We start from the raw sequence: 21,468 nt of genomic DNA, 5'->3' as shown, positions 1-21,468 counted from the left end.
TGTTTAATTTCAATTGAACAAAAAGATAAACTGATAACTAGATGTGTAATTGCTAATAACATTTCAACCGAAGTGGTGACCTCTTGATGAACACCTTTGATTTTTGGATAAATTGGGTTAGACTCTGGATATATTCGCAGCGCCCACAAACTCAAATACACCATTAAGATATTGTCCACTTTGGGCCGAAACCCTCACGGATTTGTTCTAGGCCCAACTTCCTTGCTTAGGCCCGGAAAATCGTTCTTAATGTGTTTGGTTGTGAGTTTTCCTTATCTATTGCTACGCCTCACTTAATTTTTTCAATGTGGGATTTATCACATATACTCGACAATAATGATACTCAAGTTTGAATTTCTCATCCCGTTTATTTATAAATAAATAATGAAAAAAAATAGATGTGTAATTGGGCCTCATGGCCCGGTCTAACCCTCTTAGCGGCCCAGGCTGGGGACTGTCCTTATGTACTAAACGGGCCAGGCCATCAAGTTTTCAGATTCATGGGCTGGCCCATGAATCTCAAACTGAGCGGGCCGGGCCGCGCGGCCCACTTTACATCTCTATTCATACTTGAAATTTTATTTTTTGAGTATTATTTTCTTTTGAAAGATAAAAACATGGATGGAGTTTAATGGCTTCGCAGAAAACAGTTTTGAAAGCAAGACCTCTTTGGTTTGGTTTCTTGGTAGCAGAATAAGGTAATTCTCCATCAAGAGCAGACTTGGGACCTCCCGATGGCGGCTGCTGCAGCTGCTTCTGCTTCAAGGACCTTCCTTTACTCTCAACAGAGACTCTTCTTGCATCCCTTCTGCATACCTTCCCGACATATAGCTGCCCTCAGCGGGCGCCGGACTGCCGTATCGCCTCCCATCATCAGGTGCCTACACTCCACTTCTGTCCCACAGAACCAGGAAAAGGCGGTTCCCCGTCCCAATGTGGTGCAGGTTCTCGAAGAAAGGGGATTGATTGAATCCGTCACCGATAACCTCCGCTCGGCTTGCTGTAACTCCACTCTTAAAGTCTACTGCGGTTTCGACCCAACTGCCGAGAGCTTGCACCTGGGAAACCTTCTGGGCATCATAGTGCTCTCCTGGTTCCAGCGTTGCGGCCACAAAGTAGTCGCCTTGATAGGCGGAGCCACAGCTAGGGTAGGCGACCCCTCTGGCAAGAGCCTTGAGAGACCCGAGCTGGATTCCCAGACTTTAGAGAAAAATTCGATCGGAATCACCGATACAGTCGCCAGAATTCTTGCTGCTTCTTCTGCCGGGGATGACGATTCGTTTCTGATATTAAATAACTACGATTGGTGGAAAGAGGTTCGCTTGCTGGACTTTCTGAAACAAGTGGGTCGATATGCGCGGGTGGGGACGATGATGGCCAAGGAGAGCGTGAAGAAGAGGCTTGAATCAGAGCAAGGGATGAGCTACACGGAGTTCACCTACCAGCTTTTGCAAGGCTACGATTTCCTTCACCTCTTCCGGGATGCCGGCGTCAATGTTCAGATTGGTGGCAGCGACCAGTGGGGGAATATCACCGCCGGCACTGAGCTTATCCGCAAGATTCTGCAGCTGCAGGCCGATGGCAGTGCGGATGGCCCCCATGGTTTGACGTTTCCACTACTCCTAAAGAGCGACGGAACGAAATTTGGCAAATCTGAGGATGGTGCTGTTTGGCTCTCCCCATCCATGTTTTCTCCCTATAAGTTCTATCAGTATTTCTTCTCTGTCCCGGATGCTGATGTTGTGAGATTCCTCAAGATTCTCACTTTCTTGGACACGGAGGAGATTACTTCGCTGGAAAGGGATATGAAGAGTCCTGGCTATGTCCCAAACACAGCTCAGCGTAGGCTCGCCGAGGAAGTTACCCTGTTCGTCCATGGAGAAGATGGTTTGAATGAGGCTATCAAGGCCACTCAAGCCTTGAAACCAGGAGCTGATACTAAGTTGGATTGGAAGACAATTGAGGGCATTGCAGAGAACGTTCCCTCTTGCTCTTTTGCTTATGATGAAGTTGTTAATGTTCCTCTGGTTGATCTTTCTGTCTCTTCTGGTTTAGTAGACACTAAATCTGCTGCACGCAGGCTCTTGAAGCAAGGGGGATTATACATGAACAACTGCAGGGTGGATAACGAAAGTAAGAGGATTGAGTCTCAGGACATCATTGATGGAAAAGTGCTCCTCTTATCAGCAGGCAAGAAGAACAAGGTTGTTGTACGGATATCTTGACTTGATTGCTAGTTGTTTGGATAGCTTGAGTTGTTAGTCACCAATTGTTTGTGAATTTCTTGTCTGCGGAGCAAAAGTTTTGCGTTTCTGGCCATTAATTTGAGATTTTAATAAGAGTATTTATGATATGATAACTGGTTTCTTCATTTCCATTGCATTGGACTTCCGTGAAGCCGTGTGAGAAGAATGGCTATAATTATTTTTGATGTAAAATAATTGAAGACAGGCTAGACAGCTAGTAATTGTTATTCTTTTAAAGAATTTTTGTTCTTCCATACTGTTTGCTTATTTTTGATGTTTCGATGCTGAATTTTATGTTTGGATGAAAATGAAGATCTATTTCGCTCTCCTCTTTTTGATGTTCGCATTTGAAAACACTGACTTAGACAAAGATATCATCGTTTTCGCTGCATTCTTAATTTTATACGTAGAAAAACTTTTTACAGTCTTTAATATGTGCATGATGTTGTTTATTCTTTTATTCCATTCCTATGTTCTGGTCTATCAGTGTAAGTTTGAGGAAGGAAAACTCAAAAACATGATTTTCTGAAGTGTTGATAGCTGTTCTGTAATAAAAGCATCTCTGCAGTCTTCCCTTTGATGAAGTTGTTTCATTTTGCTTGTTTAAACTGGCATTTAAGTATTGTTCATATAGCTTGCATTAGCCACTAGCTACTGTAATTACCAAGCCGGTTGAGGATTAAGACCGCGTTATGATCATAAGTCGAAATTATAAGCTTTATAATAAAGTTTTCTTTTGAATTAGTAATAAGACCTGTAAATGGGTAGTTAACAGGTTGACTTCTTCCTGCAGCATTAATTGTAGCCTTCTCTCTTCGGATGCTTCAGTTAATTCTGAATTCCAAACTACTATTCTTAATTTAGGACCAGCTTTAGTCATTGTCTGAATGTTATAATTTCCTTTGATTCTAGCATTGGTTTTACGAGTGCTAGAGTTGCAGGGGTACAACCTAGACGTCACAAGTTCAATTCTTGAAAACCACCTCTCCACGTATTATATGAAGGTAAGGCCTACGTACATCTTGTTGTTTGCTAATATTGGTGAAATCACTACTGCAAATTACTATTCCTTCCTTTAATACATGACATGTTGTTATTAATATTATATTAAATTCTTTTAGCAATCTGGTTGATTGGCTTGAAGGCATAAAACTTAGGTAAGAATATATTCATTCTTGAAAACAATCGCATTTCTGCTGAGAACTTTGGAATACTTTGGCGAAATAGCTGGTTACTTGAATATGTTGTTTGTTACATTTTCCAAATTAGAATACTCAAGAGTTTCTCTTTTTCTTTTGTTTTTCTTTACCGCTTTTCTTCCATTTTTTGTGTTGGGATTGTGGTGTATTGGCTTTTCATGGCCAATTATATATCTGACAGGAGGAAGAAAATGAAGAGGAGAATGAAATAGATCTCCGTTTGGGGATGTGGTTTGAACCCAGAGTTCAAGCTTACATTTTTCTCTGAGTCATGCTCAAGTATTCCTAGTACCTACTCATCTCCTGGCTGTTTTTTTTTTTCTGCTCTGCTTGGTACACCAACCAAGCGTAGGTTTGTTATGCATGACTTGTATATCAGATGTTGTCTTTCTCATATTGCTTGCAGCTATATTTCATCAGTTAAATGGCTGACATATTGCATGGATGGTGCTTATAATCAGTAGGCGGTACACTGGATTATAATTCATCTTTGCATATTTTACACCTCTTGTCTGACCCTGGGTTTGTACCACACATGCTGTTGGTTAATGGTGTCTGGCAGTCAACAAATATTCGAAGTTGCGACCGGATCTATTCATTAAAAAGAATCGTATCAATACATTTTTTATGTACCCATAGGTGCTATTACTGGATTTGAATCAGATTTCTGGGTGCAGGCCTGCCTCTTTTTTTAGTAGGTGATGCAATTGCTTCGCTAATCTTGTATGGTGTAAGATAATGGCTTTGGTCATAAACAATCCTCACGTGCGAGATGTAAGCTGCCATGAATTAAAAGAGAAGAATCTTGACTCCAGTGCAACTGGGAAGCATTTCACAATCACATGCAATGCCTGCTCATGGATCAGTATCGGGCACCATCCTCTCAGTTTCCTTGGTTGATATCTCGACAAGGTATGTTATATAGTTAGTTTCTGCAGAGCTCAACCTAGCTGTGGATGTTTTTATCAATGTCTTTTTTGAACTGCTTAATGCTACTGTTAGGTACAACTAAAGTCCTTATCAAGTGGAAAGAAGCCTGTGACTCAGGTGCAGCCATCACTTCACAAGAATAGCGCAATTGCTCCGTGAATCTGGTTAGTCCAAGTATATATATTTCCATGACTTCATTCACGTTTCTAGGTTTTAGTCCATATTCTTTAACATAGGATCTTTTAGGTATTACTGAAGAAATAATGATAAACTACAGACAAGAGAGTGGACAAGATACTGGACTAAGCAGAACAAATTGAACCTATGACAAAGCATGATAGCTGTAGACTGTCTGTCTGCAGAACAAAATAACATGCTTTTAAGAAAACTAAATATCATGGTCTCTCTTGCATTCTGGTGGGGCGGTAGGATAACGAGCACGATCGGTGCAGTAGTTGTAGATGGTGTATCTCTGGCGAACCCACTGGAGTCTACTGTATTCTGCAGGAGTTAGATCTTGGAATTGCTTCTGATCCCACCAACGTTTTCCCTGAGTAGAACAGAACTTAGCATTTACTGACGCCTCGCAGCCATCTATATGGAAGCCCTTATAGGAGGCTGTGAAGGGTGCCTTTGACCAATCTGTCTTCTCCAAGCCACCCCTAGTAGCCCAGTCATCTGCGTTCCACAGGCTCGAGTATACCTTCATAGGTTGGTTGAATGGGAACCTTACTCCCAGGTCTTTGCTGTTCTTGAACACCCTTATGGGCACATCATCAACAAAGAATCTGCAAGCAAAAAAAAAATCAGTAGAGGTAGTAAAACAGATCATTCCTAGGAGGTAAAATAGACAGCTTAAGCGAAGAAACCTACACAATCTGATACATGTTCCACAGAACAGAGTAAGTATGGTATTCTTTGGTGGGATCAAACCAAAGATAAATTCTGTGTTCTTTGTCACCCTTTCCTCCTGTGTATACATTTGTCTGCAGTATGTAAGGCTGTCCTGTTCTGTTCCCCAGGAACTCGAAGTCTATCTCATCGTGCTCGTTGTTTTGAGAAGATAGCTGCACAGAAGCTAAAACTAGTTAGCTAAACAGGAGCCAAATAAGATGCAAGATTGGCAAGAAAGGAACATACATAGAAAGCAGTAACAGTTCCCGCAGAGTCGCCTGGAACCATCTTAATGTGCATGCTGAAGTGACCGAACAAGTAAGAGCCTTTGGACTGAAATCCAGTCCCTTGATTACATGAAAAAGGGCAAGGAAAAAAGAAGAAGTCAGAAGATCAAGCATATAGAATTATGAACCCGGATCCAAAAAGAAGGGGAGAATTACCAGTGTATTTGTCAAGCATCAGGTTAATTTCAGAACCTCCATTGAAGTACTTGATGTGATCAAATGCCCATGTTGGAGCATAGTTCCGGGCAAAAGGTACATCGACGGGCTTATTTGGAAGAGCACTTAGAGTTGCAGAGATGAGTGATAGGAAACACAGGCATAGAATCCAACTAGAACAAGAAGGACCCATCTCTCTCTGTGTCTAGAAAACCAGTACCCAGACCAGTTGCTGCTGTTGTTGCATCTTGAAGTCATTTCTGGACGCGTATTTATAGGCATCTCTGGAAACAAGCAACAGAGGTAATCTGTGAAGAAGATATTTTATTTTATGTTTAATAATAATGAAAATCTTAAATCTAGGGGCAGCCAATCCAGAACTTTAGTGTTAAAAGGTGTAGATCTACGTCAACCCAGTTGATTATATTAAATGAAGTAGGCAGCATCACATCAGTCATCTAACTAACTCACACACGCACAGAGTTGGCACATGCACCACTCAGAGTCTCAGAGACTCAGAGTCAGAGGAGAATGAACTCAGCACTGCCGCACTGGCATTGGCTAGTTTTCTCTCCTGCTTATGGTGTTCTGCGGCAACTGAGGTGTGCAAAAGGCTCAAGGCTGGCTTGATGTACCAACTTTTTAGTTTTTTCTCGCAGTGAATGGATGGATATGGATAGGGTTTCTTTCTTTATTTCTTTGTTATGTAAATTAAATTAATTTGCTTATTCCTATGCATGATTTGAGGAGAAGAAGAGGAGCATGTGAGCTGCTTTGGTCCATGCGAGGAGATACCATTGAAGTTAAAGGGGGCACATGGCATGGGGGCTGCCCATAAAATAATACCTGCACTAGCTGACCTGTAGTGCCTCTGATTTGGCCCTTCAATGCATTGCAGCACAAGCTAAGCTCTCCTCTGTTTTTTTCTTTTAATTTTTATTTTATGTAAAACAAAGCAACTTGGGGTATCCATTTGAATCAAAACCAGCCATATTCAGTAGGATAATAGCTTTATTGGTCTGTATTTCTAACACAATTGTTTCTGATCATTAAATAGAAGCAGGGACAACAACTCATCACAATCCAATTTAACAATTCGTCTTGTCAGTACTACTTATTGATATCATTGGATCTTGCAGCAACAACAGGAAAAGAAAATCCATTAACGAAGCCATATGCTTTGCCATTAAGATATTCACAGCTTTTCCTGTTTGAAGTCATAAGACACATTGTCATCATAACCCCCCATGGTAATGGAATGTCCTTTTTAATCACAATGGGCATTGGGCATCCTTCAAGATATGACAACAGTAGAAAACATCGTGTATGGAATAACTTTCATGCACCCATCTATGGATTCGTCCCCAGAAACCTTCACCTCATACAACCCACAAAAATTTAGCCTAGAAAAAAAAAGCAATCAAAACAGAATAAACAAGTGCACTCAAAGTAAGACGAGAAGAAGACATCTTCAAATGCTTCCCATCAGAAGCTTCTAGTGAAAGGTTAACGATGCTTGAAGTAGCATAATATTAGTTTGACATGCAGAAGCATAACACAAGCTTTGAAGTCTCAGAGAGTTTAGAGATGTAAACTAAATCATCATTTTCCTATCTTTTTATTTTTGCCCATTGGCCATAGGATACATTGCTGGTGTTGGCACTGTTGTCATATCTTCCAATGTTGATGAATGCGGTAAGACTGTAAGAGTCGTTCCCACTGCTCCAATACCATTATCCTTTGCAAAGCCAAGGGAATTAATCCGTCAATTTCATTTAATTATTGCCCTTCCAATGTCTTGATCTTCCAAAAAAAATGGCTTTCCTGATAATGCTGACAAGTCCCCCGTCCCTTGCAAAAGCTCCAGCTTTTTGTTCATTTACCACCATCTTTTACCACCCACCAGAGTCCCTTAAAGTGGAAAGCTCCTAATTGCAGATGCCCAGTTGCAGGGGAAGGAGATGCCTAATTGACCCAATGTGGGATTTGCACAAGAAACGTCTATTAACCCTACCAATTCCCCGTTTTGAAGGTTATCAACTTTGGATGGGATTTTGTCCAAGGGGGTTATAATTACTGCTACACTGAATACGTTCAAACCAGTGAACCACCTTCTGCACACAATTTCTATGCACACTCTGTTGAAAAGGCTTCCTACTTGACGAGCAACAATGGATGTGACCATAGGATGGTTATGCAAGTTGCAAGCTACTTTCCTCTTTCGGATGGACCCTGAAAGCACCTGAAAGCAGAATGATTCAAGAGTCCAGCTTAACATAAAATCTGCAAGCACAGCAATCAAACGCCAACATGGAACAAGACAAGTAGTTCAAAAACCAAGCTTTCTCTTTTTCTGACCCTTGCTGCAAGAAATAGAACGAACAATGTGCCGGGAATTAGCAAGCTCCCGAGGTATGGCTGAGCCAGAAGATTTTAAGACTTCAACCAACTCACAAAACAAACTCTTGTTCTCTTCATTTAAGAAGACAAGTGCCGTGCCTTCCTCTCCCATTCTGGATGCCCTCCCAATTTGATGTACATATTCCTTGATTGAGTTGGGCATGTCAAACACTACTACCTGTCTCACACCCAACAAATCAACTCCCCGACCCAAAACTCCAGTGGACACAATAATGGGAACCTCTCCCACCAAAAATGACCTCATAATCTCTCTCCTCTCTTTCATGGGCTTCTCCCCATGGAGTGATAATGACTTCATCCCTGTGGTCACCGTGATTGCATTAGACAGAAGATCTGCCCCAACTCTCGAAGCCACAAATACCACAACAGGTGGCATAAAATGTTGCTTACTCGTGAGTATGTCAAAAAGCTTCTGCTTTTTACGTTTCGGTTCAACCCAGATAGCCACTTGCTTCACAGACTTACTTGGCCTGTTACTCTTGCCAACAGAAATGGATATTAAATCTTTGCCCAAAGAGCTGGCCATCTTTTCCACCTCTGGCGAAATTGTAGCAGAAAACATCAAGACCTGGGGTTGAGAGAGAGCTGTAAAAATTTGCATGACCTGTTCACGAAATCCCCTTTGAAGCATGCAGTCCACCTCATCCAAAACAAATACTGATACATCATCTAGCTCAATGTCATGCTTTGTTAAAAGACCAATAATCCTGCCTGGAGTTCCCACTACCATCTCTACTCCTTGCTGAATGCGGTAGAGTTGTGAAGGCATGGCATCACCACCGACCACTAGTGCAGTTTTGAATGGCAAACCCTTCCCCAACAACTTGGCTTGTTCCTCAACCTGTATGGAAAGCTCTCTGGTTGGGGTTAGAACCAGTGCTATCAGCTTTTTCCGGTTAGTCGGGTGCTCTATGCGATAATTTGCACAAGAAGAAATAACAGGAACCAGAAATGAAGCAGTTTTGCCAGAGCCAGTGTCCGCTGAAACAAGCAGATTTTGACGATTCAATGCTGCCGGGATCACTTGCATCTGGACAGGTGTGGGTATGTCATATCCTAAGGTCTCTACATTCTGTAGGAGCCTCTGAGGAAGGTTACAGGAAGAGAATGACAAAATGGGTGGTGGAACTAAGCCCCCCTTAACATGAATTTCAAGTTTCCTTCTGAGAACTTCAGTCTGCTCAGTTGTAGAGGATTTATCGTCAGAATCCCTCACATAGAAGCACTCATCGGTGGCAGGTAGCCTTGTTGGTGCTGGGTGGCAAATTGACACCTGGGTTTTGGCAACCCTGCGCAGTATAGTATGTTTGCATTCCATGCTGCAAATATCATCATCTGTCTCATTGCATATATACTCACCGTACCGACCACATATAACACATCTAGGCTCCCCCTCCAGAGGTTCTCTCTGTTCTCTGGATCTCTTTTTCACATCATCTGCTGCATTGAAGAGTAAAGAACGAAAATAAAATAGCTATTTCTTTTTCACGAGTAGAATAGATCATGTTTTTAATAAAAATACGCTAATAGTTTGGGATGCATCAATAGATCGATCTAAAGGAGAAAATACTAAAATAGAACTATCATCATGGACCTTAGGGTTACCATTCCCTGAAATACAACAATAGCAAGCAGGGAGTTCTTTCTATAAACACAAAACATAATGGAAGAATCTAATGAAGAGGCCATGGAAAGAGCTTCAATTGAACAAACAGCTTCATTCATATCAAGTAACATAATCAGAGTATTCATCTATCTATGATTAACAGGCTAAAAATAATCCAAATAGGCAAACTAAAGTGACTGACAAAGGGTTCATAAATTCAACACAATAATATGTTGTTTTGACAATTCACAAGAATCAAAATTAAGGAGTTGTGCAGTGTTACCAGTGACTTCATCACCATCTGTTGCAATCATTGAGCCTTTGCTTTGATTTACTCCCCTCGCGTCGTCCATGCTAACTTCCAAAAACTCCTGCTAAACGGACATCAGAATCACTCCATCACACCCAAAATTACTAGACCACACATAAACAAGAAGGGGAAAAAAGGAATGAACTTTCGATGAAATTCCATCCAATCTAATCGTAAAAAAGAAAATTCCAACAAAACAATCAAATTCAGTAGTCAATTAACGAAGTTCGACAAGAAGGGTTTTGAAAAATATAGGAGAAGCGGGCGCTCACCTTCTTCTTGACTAATATAAGAATGGATTCTCGGATTCTGAGACTCGGAAGAAGAGAACAGGACCTGTTTCCATTAATTTGTAAAGAAACTCTGAACGAAATACTTGAAGGAAGACGAGACAGGTTTTACACCGGGCCGATTGGAATAAGGATGGGCCGGGCCGTGGGTGCTTGGGCTATAGCCCATATGATACCGCTGATTAGCCCGATAAACGATTTTTTTTTCATATTCTATATTTAAGAAAATATTATTTTTATAGGTTTATAATCTAAGGACTTTAACATAATTATTCAAAAAATAAATATAAATCAAAGGAGTTTATCTACTAAAGTAAATTAAAAAAACCAGAAATAAATTGGATTAATTTTATTATGCGATTTATTAGGAGAGTTACAGTAATGAATTAATTTTATTATGCGATTTATTAGATACTTGAAGAGAGTATATCGATCTAGTATTCAGGATTTTTACGGGGACTAAAAGCTATTAATTTCTCGTTATAGAAAAATAAATTAGTTTTAATTTTCATGATCATATTAATTTAATTTAAAATAATATTTTTGAAATATTGTCGAGGGCAGGGTAACCCAATTAATTATTCGCGCATATCTCTATCAGATTTTTTCTTAACTATTTTAAAATAATTTCAAAAATAATATTTTCAAAATCTTAACAATGAATTAACCTAACTACTTTGTTTAGTATTTTATTAGTGTAACTACTTTGTTTAGTATTATATAAAATATTGTCGAGGGTGACCCAATTAATTATTCATGTCTCTCTATCATCTCTGACTTTCTCTCTAAAAAATTATAAATCTCTCGTCCAATCAGCGGAGTCTGCCATAGTTACAAAACCATAGCATGAATTCATTTATTTTTAAAAATGATGAATGTGTTTTGATGGAATTTACAAGTTGAATAATATTTTTTTATCTCAAAAAATTAAATTCATTGCATGAAAGACATATAACATTCCGGATTTATAATCCAATGTCGTTCAACAATATCTGAAGATCTCCGGTTTAATGTTAGGCAACTTCGAATGTTTACGGGTCTTAATTATTTAATTTATTGGATAATTTAATACAATCATGATATTTTAAAAAAAAAAATTAAAACGCATTCACTATTTTCTTTTAAAGAAATATTTTTAATTACAGCAAAACCCAGCGCCGCCGTCAAAGGTTACTACTAAACAACGAAGAACACCAAAATGCCAAATTAATTTCTGTTTCTTGGTCGAAAAATCATAAAAAATGGCAGCTTTGATCTACCAGATATTCTCGTCTTCAGCACTGGTGTCACTGGGCCTCTACCACCTGATCTCCACCGTCCGCAACCACCTCAAATCCCCTCAGACATACTCCGCCAGGCTCTTCCATCCTTTCTCCCTCTCCTCTTCCTCATCTTCCTCTCGATTCAAGCACCTCCAGCTTTACCTTCTAATCCTCTGCCTCATCATTGCCTTAGCCCACCAAGCCCTTATATCCTCTGACTCCGATCCCCTCCTCAAAGGCAACACCCCAGTCCACCGCTTCTCCTCCCTCCAGTCTGCCGCTGTCATTTTCCTAGCACTACTCATCTCCCTCGCCCTTCTCGTGTCCGACTCCACCTCCCTCCTCCCTCTTCCTTCCGATCTCTTCTTTGCCCTCGCTTCTGGTGTCTTCTTCCTCCAATACTGTGTCTCTTCCTCCGCCGCTTCTTTCCAGACCTCTGATCTCCAGGCGGAGTGCGACTCCGTCTCCGCTAGAATATCTGCTCTGTCCTCCCTCTTGTGTTTTATTTTGGCTTGCCAGCCGAAGCTATTCGTCGCCGACGTGGGACTGGGTGCCGCCCTCTGCTTGCAGGGGCTCTGGGTGCTGCAGACGGGATTGTCCCTTTACGTTGAGGCGTTTATCCCGGAGGGATGTCACCGTTTGCTGGATGTGGTGAGCGGCGTGGAGGGGTCAACCAAGTGCGATCTTGAAGAGTCCCGGTTGAGGGCGGTGGCGATACTGGATCTGGTTTTTGTGGTTCATGTAATGTTTGTGGTGATCATTGTCATGGTTACATATGCTTCCATTGCTAAGAGCGTTGGGATCAGAAGACTAGGTTCGTACGAGGCATTGCCCACCAGTGCTGGTGATACTAATCATATTCAAATGAAGGCATTGGCGGGCACACAGGCGTGATCTTCTTCCTCAATGGTGGTGCGCTTTTCTTCTTCATAATTAGAATACCAACTGTAGTTTCTCTAATTCTTATAATTGTTGTGGGATTCTCTCAAAAGTTGTTATAATCTTAGCTTTCGTGAACAGAGTAATCTCATGGAACTTGAGGCTTTTTGTGCGAACCAAATGTGCTTTACTTCTTGAACCATAAGCAGCTTACTTTAAACCCTCAAGCCTCACTCTTTTCTTTTCCTTTTGCCATGATGAAAGTATGTATGTCTACATAGATACACTAGATGCTAGTAGTGTGGAGTCTATGATTCCTTTTATGTTGCAACATCTCGATTGTTCCTTTTATGTATTGATTCACTTGTAGCTTTGACTCCATTTTGTTCAACAATTGCTACAAATTCTCTACATTGTTGCTGGGATCTTTCTTCTTACTTAAGTCTTATTGATGAAGCTAGGTGTTTTCTGTCAAGTGTTGTTGACTAGACTTGCCCTCGTACTTTTGAATCCATTACAACATGTAAGATTATGCCCCAACCCAAGAATGATTGGACTTGGCGTTTATTTTTTTAAGACCTTAGGATCAGTAAGTCATATTTATGTTAAATAGAAGTGATGGTCTCAGATAGAATGTAAAAGAGTCATGGGTTTTTAAATTTAACTTGAAACTCCAAAATCTCGAGTTGCAACATAAAGGAATATAAGGAAAGTTGTAGAGTTGCAGTTTGCTGGCTATTCATGCTGTGATGTTCGCTGGCAACTTGAGAATCGTTTTGAGAATTTTTATGTGTTAATGACTTAATGCTGCTTGATTGGAGATTATGCCTCCAATGCCAACTAGATCTAGGTATTCTTTCCAAGAACACGTCAAAGAAGGTGATTGGATATTATTGGTGGGTTGGACAATTTCTATTGGTTTCATTATTTCTCCTTGTAGCAAGTCATATTCTACCGGTCGATTTACTTGTCACTTTTAAAGCTAAACTTGTACTGTGATGAGTAGAATGCAACCATGCAAGAATATGGACCTTAAGTTGTTTGCTTCATAGTTCAAAATATTGGAGCAAGGGTAAGGCTGTGTATATCTTGTCCTTCTCAATTCTTGCCTCCAATACTAGAGCTTTGTACACGAGATTTGTTTCCTGTTGGTCTTTGATCTTTTTGAGTAGCGGCATATGTTAAATTTTTTCCAACACCACGAATGCCATTTCCGGTGTGTCAGCCAAGCTAGTCTGGTCAGAATCACAAAATATTCTGGTTGTGGTCCATGGGGAATTGGGGATCTATAGGTAAAAAAAAGTAAACAACTTTTGTGCACAAAGCTATCGCGGTGAGCAGGGTCGGGGCCATGCAAGATTTACTCAAACCTTATGCTACAGAACATGTGGGGGGAGAATGTTTTCAAGAATTAAACCTATGATCTTTAAGTTGCTCCGCCACCCTTGCAACTCTACCACTAGGCACATATTGATCTATTGAAAGATTAAAAAATCACGTTCATATTAGTTTCATGTGTGAGTTAAGAGATTCGTGCCTGGATTAATGCAGAAGAGTTCTATTTTTGGAATGGATGTTTAAGAATTCTAAATACCGCAGAAATTGACTAAACCAAAGATTTGCCAATATATGTGTATGCCTGCCCTTTGCACTCAGCAGTACACATACTGCTATGGATTCCACTGGTTACTGAGTAGGGTGTACTGATGGAAAAAAAATATTGAATTACATTTCACAGGTGAATTTTTTTATAACTTAGCATACCAAAATTTCTGCATGAGAAGGCTAATGCTTTACTTAAGTACCACTTTACTCGGGCTAGAAAATTAGTTTGGCAAATTCCTTTTAGTAATCAAATATTAATACTACATGCCTTCACTGGAGCCATGGAGTTGAGTTAGACTGTTTGCTAAAATATAACTTTGTTGTATATTTGTACTTAATGTTGCAGAGCTTTTTGTAGGAGATATGGCTAAGCTTTAACTTGAGCCTGCTTTTGGCGTGGTAGAAGTAACTTCTGTCAACAGAATGTTTTAGACAGAAGGCCTCTAAAAGAGTGGCTTGTTGTATAATCTCTGGCTTTAGTAGTGATAGATTACAGAGGATGATGGCTGGTCCTGGACAATGATATGAATGTCATGTGCAATATTATGTGAGCCGAGTACGATTTTTGGCCATTACAGTTTATATAAATCATGTTTTGTAGAAAAGGAACAATAGAATGAAATTATCTTTAGTAGGAGCTCCACTACAGTACAGAGCGTGAGCTCCCCATTTTCTTAGAGGGGTAGTCAAGCTAATACATTGTTTGGCACAAAAAGGAACATCTGGACAATCGTTAATACAGCAATGGCTGTGGAGGGTAATGAGAATCTGCCTGCAGAATTCTCCTCTGAGCCCATAGAACTTGGAGCTCCTGCCCCTGTATATGCAGAGAGAGACAACATGTATTAACATATATGTGCAGATCATACAACTTAGTATGCATATATGATAAAAGTATATGTATATATATACCTGAAAGGCAGGAGATGGGGTTGACATGCTGTCCACAGCGTCCAGGGAGTTTCTGCGCCTCATTAACGTTGATACCTGCCTGCTCAGCTTGACGGCTGCCCTGATTAGATATCAAACTGCATAGGCAATCTGGGTTGTTGTTTATGACAGATTTCAGAGGATCGCAGCAGCTATCCGGCACGTCTCCACTTCCATTGAGGTAGTTCAGGCAAGGAGCAAGCCTATTTAGGCATGAAGTGTCTTGCGCAGTCGCTCCTGATGCCAACATGGTCACCACTAGCACTACTGCAATCCCATACAACCTCCTCATATCTTTAGCCATTTTGGTTTGTTTTGTTCAACTCCACCTCTTGAAGCATCTGAGTGCATATACATACATACACACACACACACATATATATATATATAAAGGACTTTGAGAAAAGAAAAGAGGCAACTACTAGGGGGTTGGAGTTGGTGACCCGATTTGTGGTTTTACAACTCTGACTCGGTTTGTTAGGTGACTGCTATGGAGTTACTGGCCATTGGTAGAGTTGGGTGAGTTCTAGATTTTGCAGTTGGCTAAGAACAGTCCATATTTAACTGTTTTTTTTATCTGTTTAACATCAGTTGGTCGTCTTGAATCTTTTGTGACGCAAATGACATTTTGAAGCCAGAAGTTTCTACTTTCTACATTCAACATGTTCTCACCTTTCCTTCTCTCAAAAGATAAAAATACCTTTTCATTATCTTTTCATGGCTTCAAAGCTTTCTGTTCATCTTTTGCAGAAACAGCAAATAGGAAGATGATAGAGTCTCACATCGCTTAGATGTGAAGCAGAAGTGCTAATCGTAAGGGTGGGCTTAGCACTTCTAAATCAGAACACTAGGTTTTCTTGTGAACTTTGGCTAACATGAATTGTGCTCAATGCTCATGCTGGGAAAGCTCACAAGGGCTGTGCTCATGCTGGGCCTACAAGAAGGCTTGGTGAGCCTGGACTCTTCAGCTTCCATGAGACACTCTTTAGAGAGAGAAAGACGTGAGGGCCCAGTGGGCCCAAACGTTCGAATTGTTCTGGTTGGGAATGTCTACTTTATCAGAAGCAATATACTTCAGATGAGAATGCACTTCCAAACTAGTAAAGCCAAATGCCACTGATCATTAACAGTCTATTAAAAGTTCAAATTTATCAACTTCCAGGTAGCCAATAATATGAAGAAACAAAACTAACATTAAAGAGTGCTGATATTACCTATACATGGGAAAAAGAAAAGAAAAGAAAAGAAAAAGTGAGCCATTATGAAAAGCTTTTATGGAACCCAGTAGCCATATATGTGGTCCAAATCAGCCTTATTATTTCATGGAAAGGAAAACTGACTACCTTACGGTATTTCCTCTGAAAAATATGACCCATTCCTCCCTTTCATGTCTACACTTGACTAGACATAGTATATCATGCCGACTTCGATAAGGCTGATGTGAGGAATGTTCAGTGCCACAGAAGGGCCCCTGCAGTTCTTCCGAAGAAACGAATACCCGATATCGATAACAAGCTTTTTCAAGAATGAAGATGATCTCCTGGCTTTGACATACGAATGCCCCATTATGTACGCAACCCCCGCTTCCTTTGCCTGGATCAAATCCATCAGCTCTTCCCTGACCGCAGGATCCATCCCAGGATTTTGTGGCAACTGAAACCTAACTTGGCGCCTCCTGATCGGTGGATTCTCATCATCGTACACAGATCGCAAGCTTTGTAGGGTTAAAGATCTGCTGCTTTGGACAGACTCATTTCCACTAATGTTCTCATGCTCAAATTCTACTATGGACAAGGTTGACTGAGCACTTAGGGTGCTTATAACAGCCATCCTCCCATCAATCGAAGAGCTCTCAGAACTATTGAATTGTGGTTCTACTGATTCCATCTGAATGAACTCTGCTATGCTTTGGATGAGCTGGTTCTCAAAGTTCCCATCATCCCTTTGAATGTCTTTGTACCCATACCTCACAATGCAACGATACATGCGATATGGCCTTGGGCAGACCCTGCCGATAAGGAAACGTTCCTCAGGGGAAACATAAGGGACAGGAACTGATTTTACACACACAAATACCAAAACCTTGTGGAATGCCGGAAGGTTTGTCACGAAATGAGAGAAGATTGCAGGTACTCCAGTTGCCAATTCTGAGTATATAAGGCCTATTCCCGGCACACGGACGATACCAAGACTTGGGCCTAAGCCAAGTAACCATTTCAATGACACTTTATTGTGCAGATCAAAGTTGTACTTTTTGCGAGTTCCATAATGCCAGATGTACATAATGACCATAAAGATGACTGTAAGCACTAAGGGAACCCAACCTCCCTGGGGCACTTTAATGAAAGCTGCTGACAAGTACACGCCCTCAACGAACCAAAAGAGTAGGAGGAATGATGCAGCCAACAAGATATTCTTTTGCCATACGAAGATAATTACAAGTGCCATGAGAAAGGTAGTGATGAACATGACAGTCATGCAAGCAAGTCCTGAGAACCAAAAACAAAAAATGAAAAGAAATCACAATGATCAAACCATCATCCACCCATTAAGATGATAAATATCGATAAATGTATGTAAAGAGCCCTAAATTGACTCCTCTTGTGATACTTGTGTAACAATTTCGCAGGATCTCTAAAAGTCAAATAAGCTATTCTATCCACGTGAATGGTCTTAAGTCAACAGAGCGCAAAGTTCAGGGGCAGCTAAAGCATTGACAAGAGACCTGGTTCCTTCAAACCATAACTTAGTGTGAAAAAGGCAAAAAAATATAAGCATATCAACACACCGAGTTCGTCAGATCCTAAAGTTGAAACTCGAAATATACAACTTCCATATACTGACCTATAGCCACTTATATAGCTGAAAAAACATAAGTAGAATAACTTACCATAAGCATTTCCAATTAAAGTTGTCTGTTGAAAGCCCAGAGTTACAGCAAGAGTAAGTACCATGAGAATCCAGTTTATTTCTGGGATATAGATCTGCCCATATATATGTTTAGAGGTGTGGACAACTTTGACTCGTGGGAAGCAACCGAGAGCATTGCATTGTTTGATGATAGAGAAAGTGGCGGTGATGACAGCCTGACTCCCAACAATGGCTGCAAGGGTGGCAATAACAAATACAGGCCAAAATACAGGACCTGCAAGATGCAACAATAGACAATTGTTAAATCCACTCCAGATCAGGAGAAGAATACCACGAGATTTCAGTAAATATCAGTGTATATACCAGGTATTGAGTCGAAAAAACTCTTAGGAATGGACTGCGGGTTTTTAGACAGGAAAGCAGCTTGACCCATGTATTGTACTACCAAACAAGGGTATATAACAAAGACAAACGCAAGCTGCACAAGCAGGAAGACTATTAATGTATCTCAATTGTAGAAGTTTAAAAACATGTTATTGGTTCCATATACATTGCGATCAACTATAAACTTACCCTAATAGACAAGGCAGTGAAATGACCAAGATCTGCAAACATGGCTTCAGTACCTGACAAGAACCAAAGAATGTTAAGCGGTCAGCATATTTAAAAGGTCAATACCCCTGAATCCGGGATTCTATTTTAAGAGAACTTAGTTTCTCATGAAAAAGAACACCATCTAACATACCAGTTATTGAAAGAAGAACTCCTCCAAGAGAAATCCAACCATCTTTCCCAGTCTTCCTAAAGAACTTGATAATATAATGTGGAGATAATGCATAAACAATCTTCGGGTTCCAATGTATTGTGTTGTACAGTCCAATAGAAAAAATTGATAACAACCAGATGATAACAATGGGAGCAAACACAAAAGCTACTCTGTGAGTGCCACAGTGCTGCAGAGCAAACAGGCCAACCAAAATTACACAGGCAAGCAAGAGGACTTCACCTACAAATGGAAACAAGAACTAAATGTCAAGAAAAAAAGGCATTCATGATCACCATTTCAATTAGTCGATTCTTCATGAAAATTAGACAAGGAAGTTATATGTAGCTACTGCCTACCATCAGTTAGCTTATGTTCCGCAACCTGTAGCCCTGATACTGATGATAGAACTGCAAGCCAAAAACACAAGACATATTTGAACCCATTCAACAAAAATGAGAGTACTCTTACAAAAAAAAGAACGTAATTATTACTACTTCCATGACAAAAAGCGTCTGCGCAGTTAAGCAAAAACCATTAGAATACCTGTAGAGATACAATTATCAGCTCTGTGACACATGCAACCATTCCCCCCACCAGAAAACAAAGAACATACAGAATGGCCATTAACTTCAGATTCTAGTTTCTAGCAGGTCAACTATACAGGATAAATCAATTTGTGGAAACTGGAACCAAAAAATGTCCATGCACTATATCCAATGTTCCCCACAACGAATTAGCAATCCGACCCTTTAGTCCATTCAGCCATCTCTCCAAAAAACAATCTGGGAGCAGATTCATATAAAAACCAAAATTTCCCATGGGTATTCTTAGTTAGATATGCATGAACTCTTGAGCATAACAGATTATTAGTTATTGATGCTACTGCAATACCTGACATTGCTGGAGTGAATACACCATCCCCTATGACCATGCAAGCGCCAAACAAGACCACAACAAGTAGGGCTGTCCGTAACTTCTTATGCTTATCAAAAAATCTCTTAAATGAAGATGAGGCCACATTCTGTGTTGAGGGGCCGTATTTGTAGGCTGAGAGTTCCTCATCAGCTGCTTGTTGATTAGGAAGCAAACTAAGCTTTGCATGCCTGCAAAGCAGGGAGTAAAGAGCAAATGTACCACCTGGAACGATTAAGAACCATATTAGTTAAAAGACAATCAGTATCTTGTATGAAGGAAGCATCAAATTTCTGCGTCACCATACCTTCTCCATTATCATCTGCACTCAGCACAATAAGGACATACTTTAGCAAGGGAATGAATGTAAATGTCCAGAATATCAAGGAAAATGCACCGAATATTGTATCCTCATCATGATGATTCTGTAACTTCCCAGTAAACGTGTTGGAATAAACGTAAAGAGGTGAAGTGCTCAGATCTCCATATACAACACCAAGGCTTTGATATGCTAATAACAGATTCTTGGAGAGATATACCCATGAAAGCTGCAATATGTGCCAGATTTATAAGAGCTCACTGCAATTAACTTCTGAAATCATAGCTGGCTAATTTAAATAAACAAAAGATAGCTTTATTTTCCTACTACAGGGGAAACACAAAGTTGAAAAACATTTGTAGACCTGAACTACAAATACAGGGAAGCCTTTTACATTTAATAAGCAAAAAATCAGACACAAGAAGCGAAAGAAACTAACTGTAGAAGTACTCAAACTGCTTGAGCAGAAGTATGTCAAATTTTACCCAGACTTTGACTAACTCATTAAAATCACATACCACAAAGTCATTAAACCACCTACTAAAGTACTTATAAGGCATAATCCAATTAGCATGCTATGAGAATAAACCTAAACGCCAAAAAATGTCACCATCCATGCATTCGAGTTGAAGAAATTGGATGAATCATATGAAGAAGATGCCAGGATATTGCAAGACGTTGAAGATAAATAAATAAATGGAAGTCCAAAAAAGTCTACAAAAAAAAACCATGCTAGGTAGCTAAACAAGATGAACAAAGAAAGAGAATGCAGCGAAGATTGAAGAAGGTCATTGAATAGTAACTGAAGCACATAAAGTCAAATAGAAACCCATGTACAAGCACCCCAACTCACATCACGCAGTAATATAGAGCTCTCATTATTATGTTTTCAACGCTTCGATCCAATCGAATCCCAATTAAAAACCAATCAAGAAGGCCATAACATGAATGAAACAAAGACAAGCAGTCGACTTGATCCACTTGAGAAACGAAAAAAATTGAAAGAAGACCCACAAATGGAAGAAGCGATTAGATACGTGAAATGGGTTCGAGAAAAAATTTACAGATTTTGAAAGAGCAAGCAAAAGAAACCTGAGAAGAAGGGGTTCGAGGAGCTCCAATTCTAGAGTCTGATTCCATCGCAAGCCTGTAAGTAAACAGCCTCCCTCACGGAGATTTGCTTATAAAAACATTAAACACACCCTCCCCTCGAAAACCCGATTTCAGGTCTCAAAATTCAATCTTTATCACATACCCTTTTCAATTTTCTAGTTTGGATTCACGGATAGATAGATACACACGTACATATCTTGAAATCAGCCGTCGTAATTATCTCTCTGTTATATTTTTTTGGCTAATTTATTGAATTATTGATTGTTGGTAAATAAATTATGTCTTACACCACGCGCGTTTTGTCGTAGTGCTTGTTACTGCTTGTGTTCCCCACCATTAATGTTTCAGTATCAGATGAATAATAAATAAAAAGATATACTAATTATTATTTTTGACAATAATTAGTAAGAAGAAGAAGAAGAAGAAGATAGATTGTGGAGAATATATGCTCTGTTCATCCTGTTAGTTGGTT

General features: G+C 40.0%; 6 protein-coding genes across 13 annotated transcripts; 2 read left to right on the top strand and 4 right to left on the bottom strand.

The window, feature by feature from the left end:
- Positions 1-613: 613 nt before the first annotated feature.
- LOC119992920 (tyrosine--tRNA ligase, chloroplastic/mitochondrial) lies at positions 614-6,712 on the top strand. Of its 5 annotated transcripts, none has more exons than XM_038839756.1 (5): positions 614-2,204; positions 3,159-3,250; positions 4,123-4,357; positions 4,448-4,539; positions 6,466-6,712. In XM_038839756.1, the coding sequence occupies exons 1-2, from the start codon at positions 735-737 to the stop codon at positions 3,177-3,179; spliced, it is 1,491 nt and encodes a 496-aa protein (XP_038695684.1). In that variant the 5' UTR covers positions 614-734; the 3' UTR covers positions 3,180-3,250; positions 4,123-4,357; positions 4,448-4,539; positions 6,466-6,712. The 5 variants fall into 5 exon arrangements, with proteins under 5 accessions (XP_038695684.1, XP_038695683.1, XP_038695688.1 ...); XM_038839755.1 differs by lacking the exon at positions 6,466-6,712 and adding an exon at positions 5,398-5,700; XM_038839760.1 differs by lacking the exons at positions 3,159-3,250; positions 6,466-6,712 and adding an exon at positions 5,398-5,700.
- LOC119992921 (probable xyloglucan endotransglucosylase/hydrolase protein 5) lies at positions 4,545-6,010 on the bottom strand. Its single transcript, XM_038839761.1, has 4 exons — positions 5,713-6,010; positions 5,516-5,616; positions 5,249-5,442; positions 4,545-5,163 (listed from the first exon to the last, which is right to left on the bottom strand). The coding sequence occupies exons 1-4, from the start codon at positions 5,903-5,905 to the stop codon at positions 4,764-4,766; spliced, it is 888 nt and encodes a 295-aa protein (XP_038695689.1). The 5' UTR covers positions 5,906-6,010; the 3' UTR covers positions 4,545-4,763.
- A 468-nt stretch (positions 6,713-7,180) lies between the features above and the next one.
- On the bottom strand, positions 7,181-10,459 carry LOC119992918 (DEAD-box ATP-dependent RNA helicase 41). Of its 4 annotated transcripts, none has more exons than XM_038839751.1 (3): positions 10,322-10,459; positions 10,023-10,110; positions 7,181-9,573 (listed from the first exon to the last, which is right to left on the bottom strand). In XM_038839751.1, exons 2-3 carry the CDS (start codon positions 10,090-10,092, stop codon positions 8,042-8,044), a joined length of 1,602 nt encoding a protein of 533 aa, XP_038695679.1. In that variant the 5' UTR covers positions 10,093-10,110; positions 10,322-10,459; the 3' UTR covers positions 7,181-8,041. The 4 variants fall into 4 exon arrangements, with proteins under 4 accessions (XP_038695679.1, XP_038695681.1, XP_038695680.1 ...); XM_038839753.1 differs by having other exon boundaries at positions 7,181-9,570; XM_038839752.1 differs by having other exon boundaries at positions 10,023-10,113; positions 10,322-10,417.
- A 1,046-nt stretch (positions 10,460-11,505) lies between these two features.
- On the top strand, positions 11,506-12,891 carry LOC119992522. Its single transcript, XM_038839256.1, has one exon. It carries the CDS (start codon positions 11,581-11,583, stop codon positions 12,493-12,495), a length of 915 nt encoding a protein of 304 aa, XP_038695184.1. The 5' UTR covers positions 11,506-11,580; the 3' UTR covers positions 12,496-12,891.
- A 1,740-nt stretch (positions 12,892-14,631) lies between these two features.
- Positions 14,632-15,358, bottom strand: LOC119993138 (non-specific lipid transfer protein GPI-anchored 30). The gene is made up of 2 exons (XM_038840084.1): positions 14,998-15,358; positions 14,632-14,902 (listed from the first exon to the last, which is right to left on the bottom strand). Exons 1-2 carry the CDS (start codon positions 15,317-15,319, stop codon positions 14,772-14,774), a joined length of 453 nt encoding a protein of 150 aa, XP_038696012.1. The 5' UTR covers positions 15,320-15,358; the 3' UTR covers positions 14,632-14,771.
- Positions 15,359-16,113: 755 nt separating this feature from the next.
- LOC119993137 (potassium transporter 4) lies at positions 16,114-21,206 on the bottom strand. The gene is made up of 9 exons (XM_038840083.1): positions 20,976-21,206; positions 19,872-20,112; positions 19,544-19,789; positions 19,009-19,059; positions 18,632-18,892; positions 18,460-18,512; positions 18,250-18,364; positions 17,906-18,160; positions 16,114-17,504 (listed from the first exon to the last, which is right to left on the bottom strand). Exons 1-9 carry the CDS (start codon positions 21,021-21,023, stop codon positions 16,417-16,419), a joined length of 2,358 nt encoding a protein of 785 aa, XP_038696011.1. The 5' UTR covers positions 21,024-21,206; the 3' UTR covers positions 16,114-16,416.
- Between the last annotated feature and the right edge of the window lie 262 nt (positions 21,207-21,468).

This window comes from Tripterygium wilfordii, chromosome 23 (assembly GCF_013401445.1).
Source record: "Tripterygium wilfordii isolate XIE 37 chromosome 23, ASM1340144v1, whole genome shotgun sequence".
NCBI lineage: Eukaryota > Viridiplantae > Streptophyta > Magnoliopsida > Celastrales > Celastraceae > Tripterygium > Tripterygium wilfordii.
This window is presented reverse-complemented; position numbering and strand designations above follow the sequence as displayed.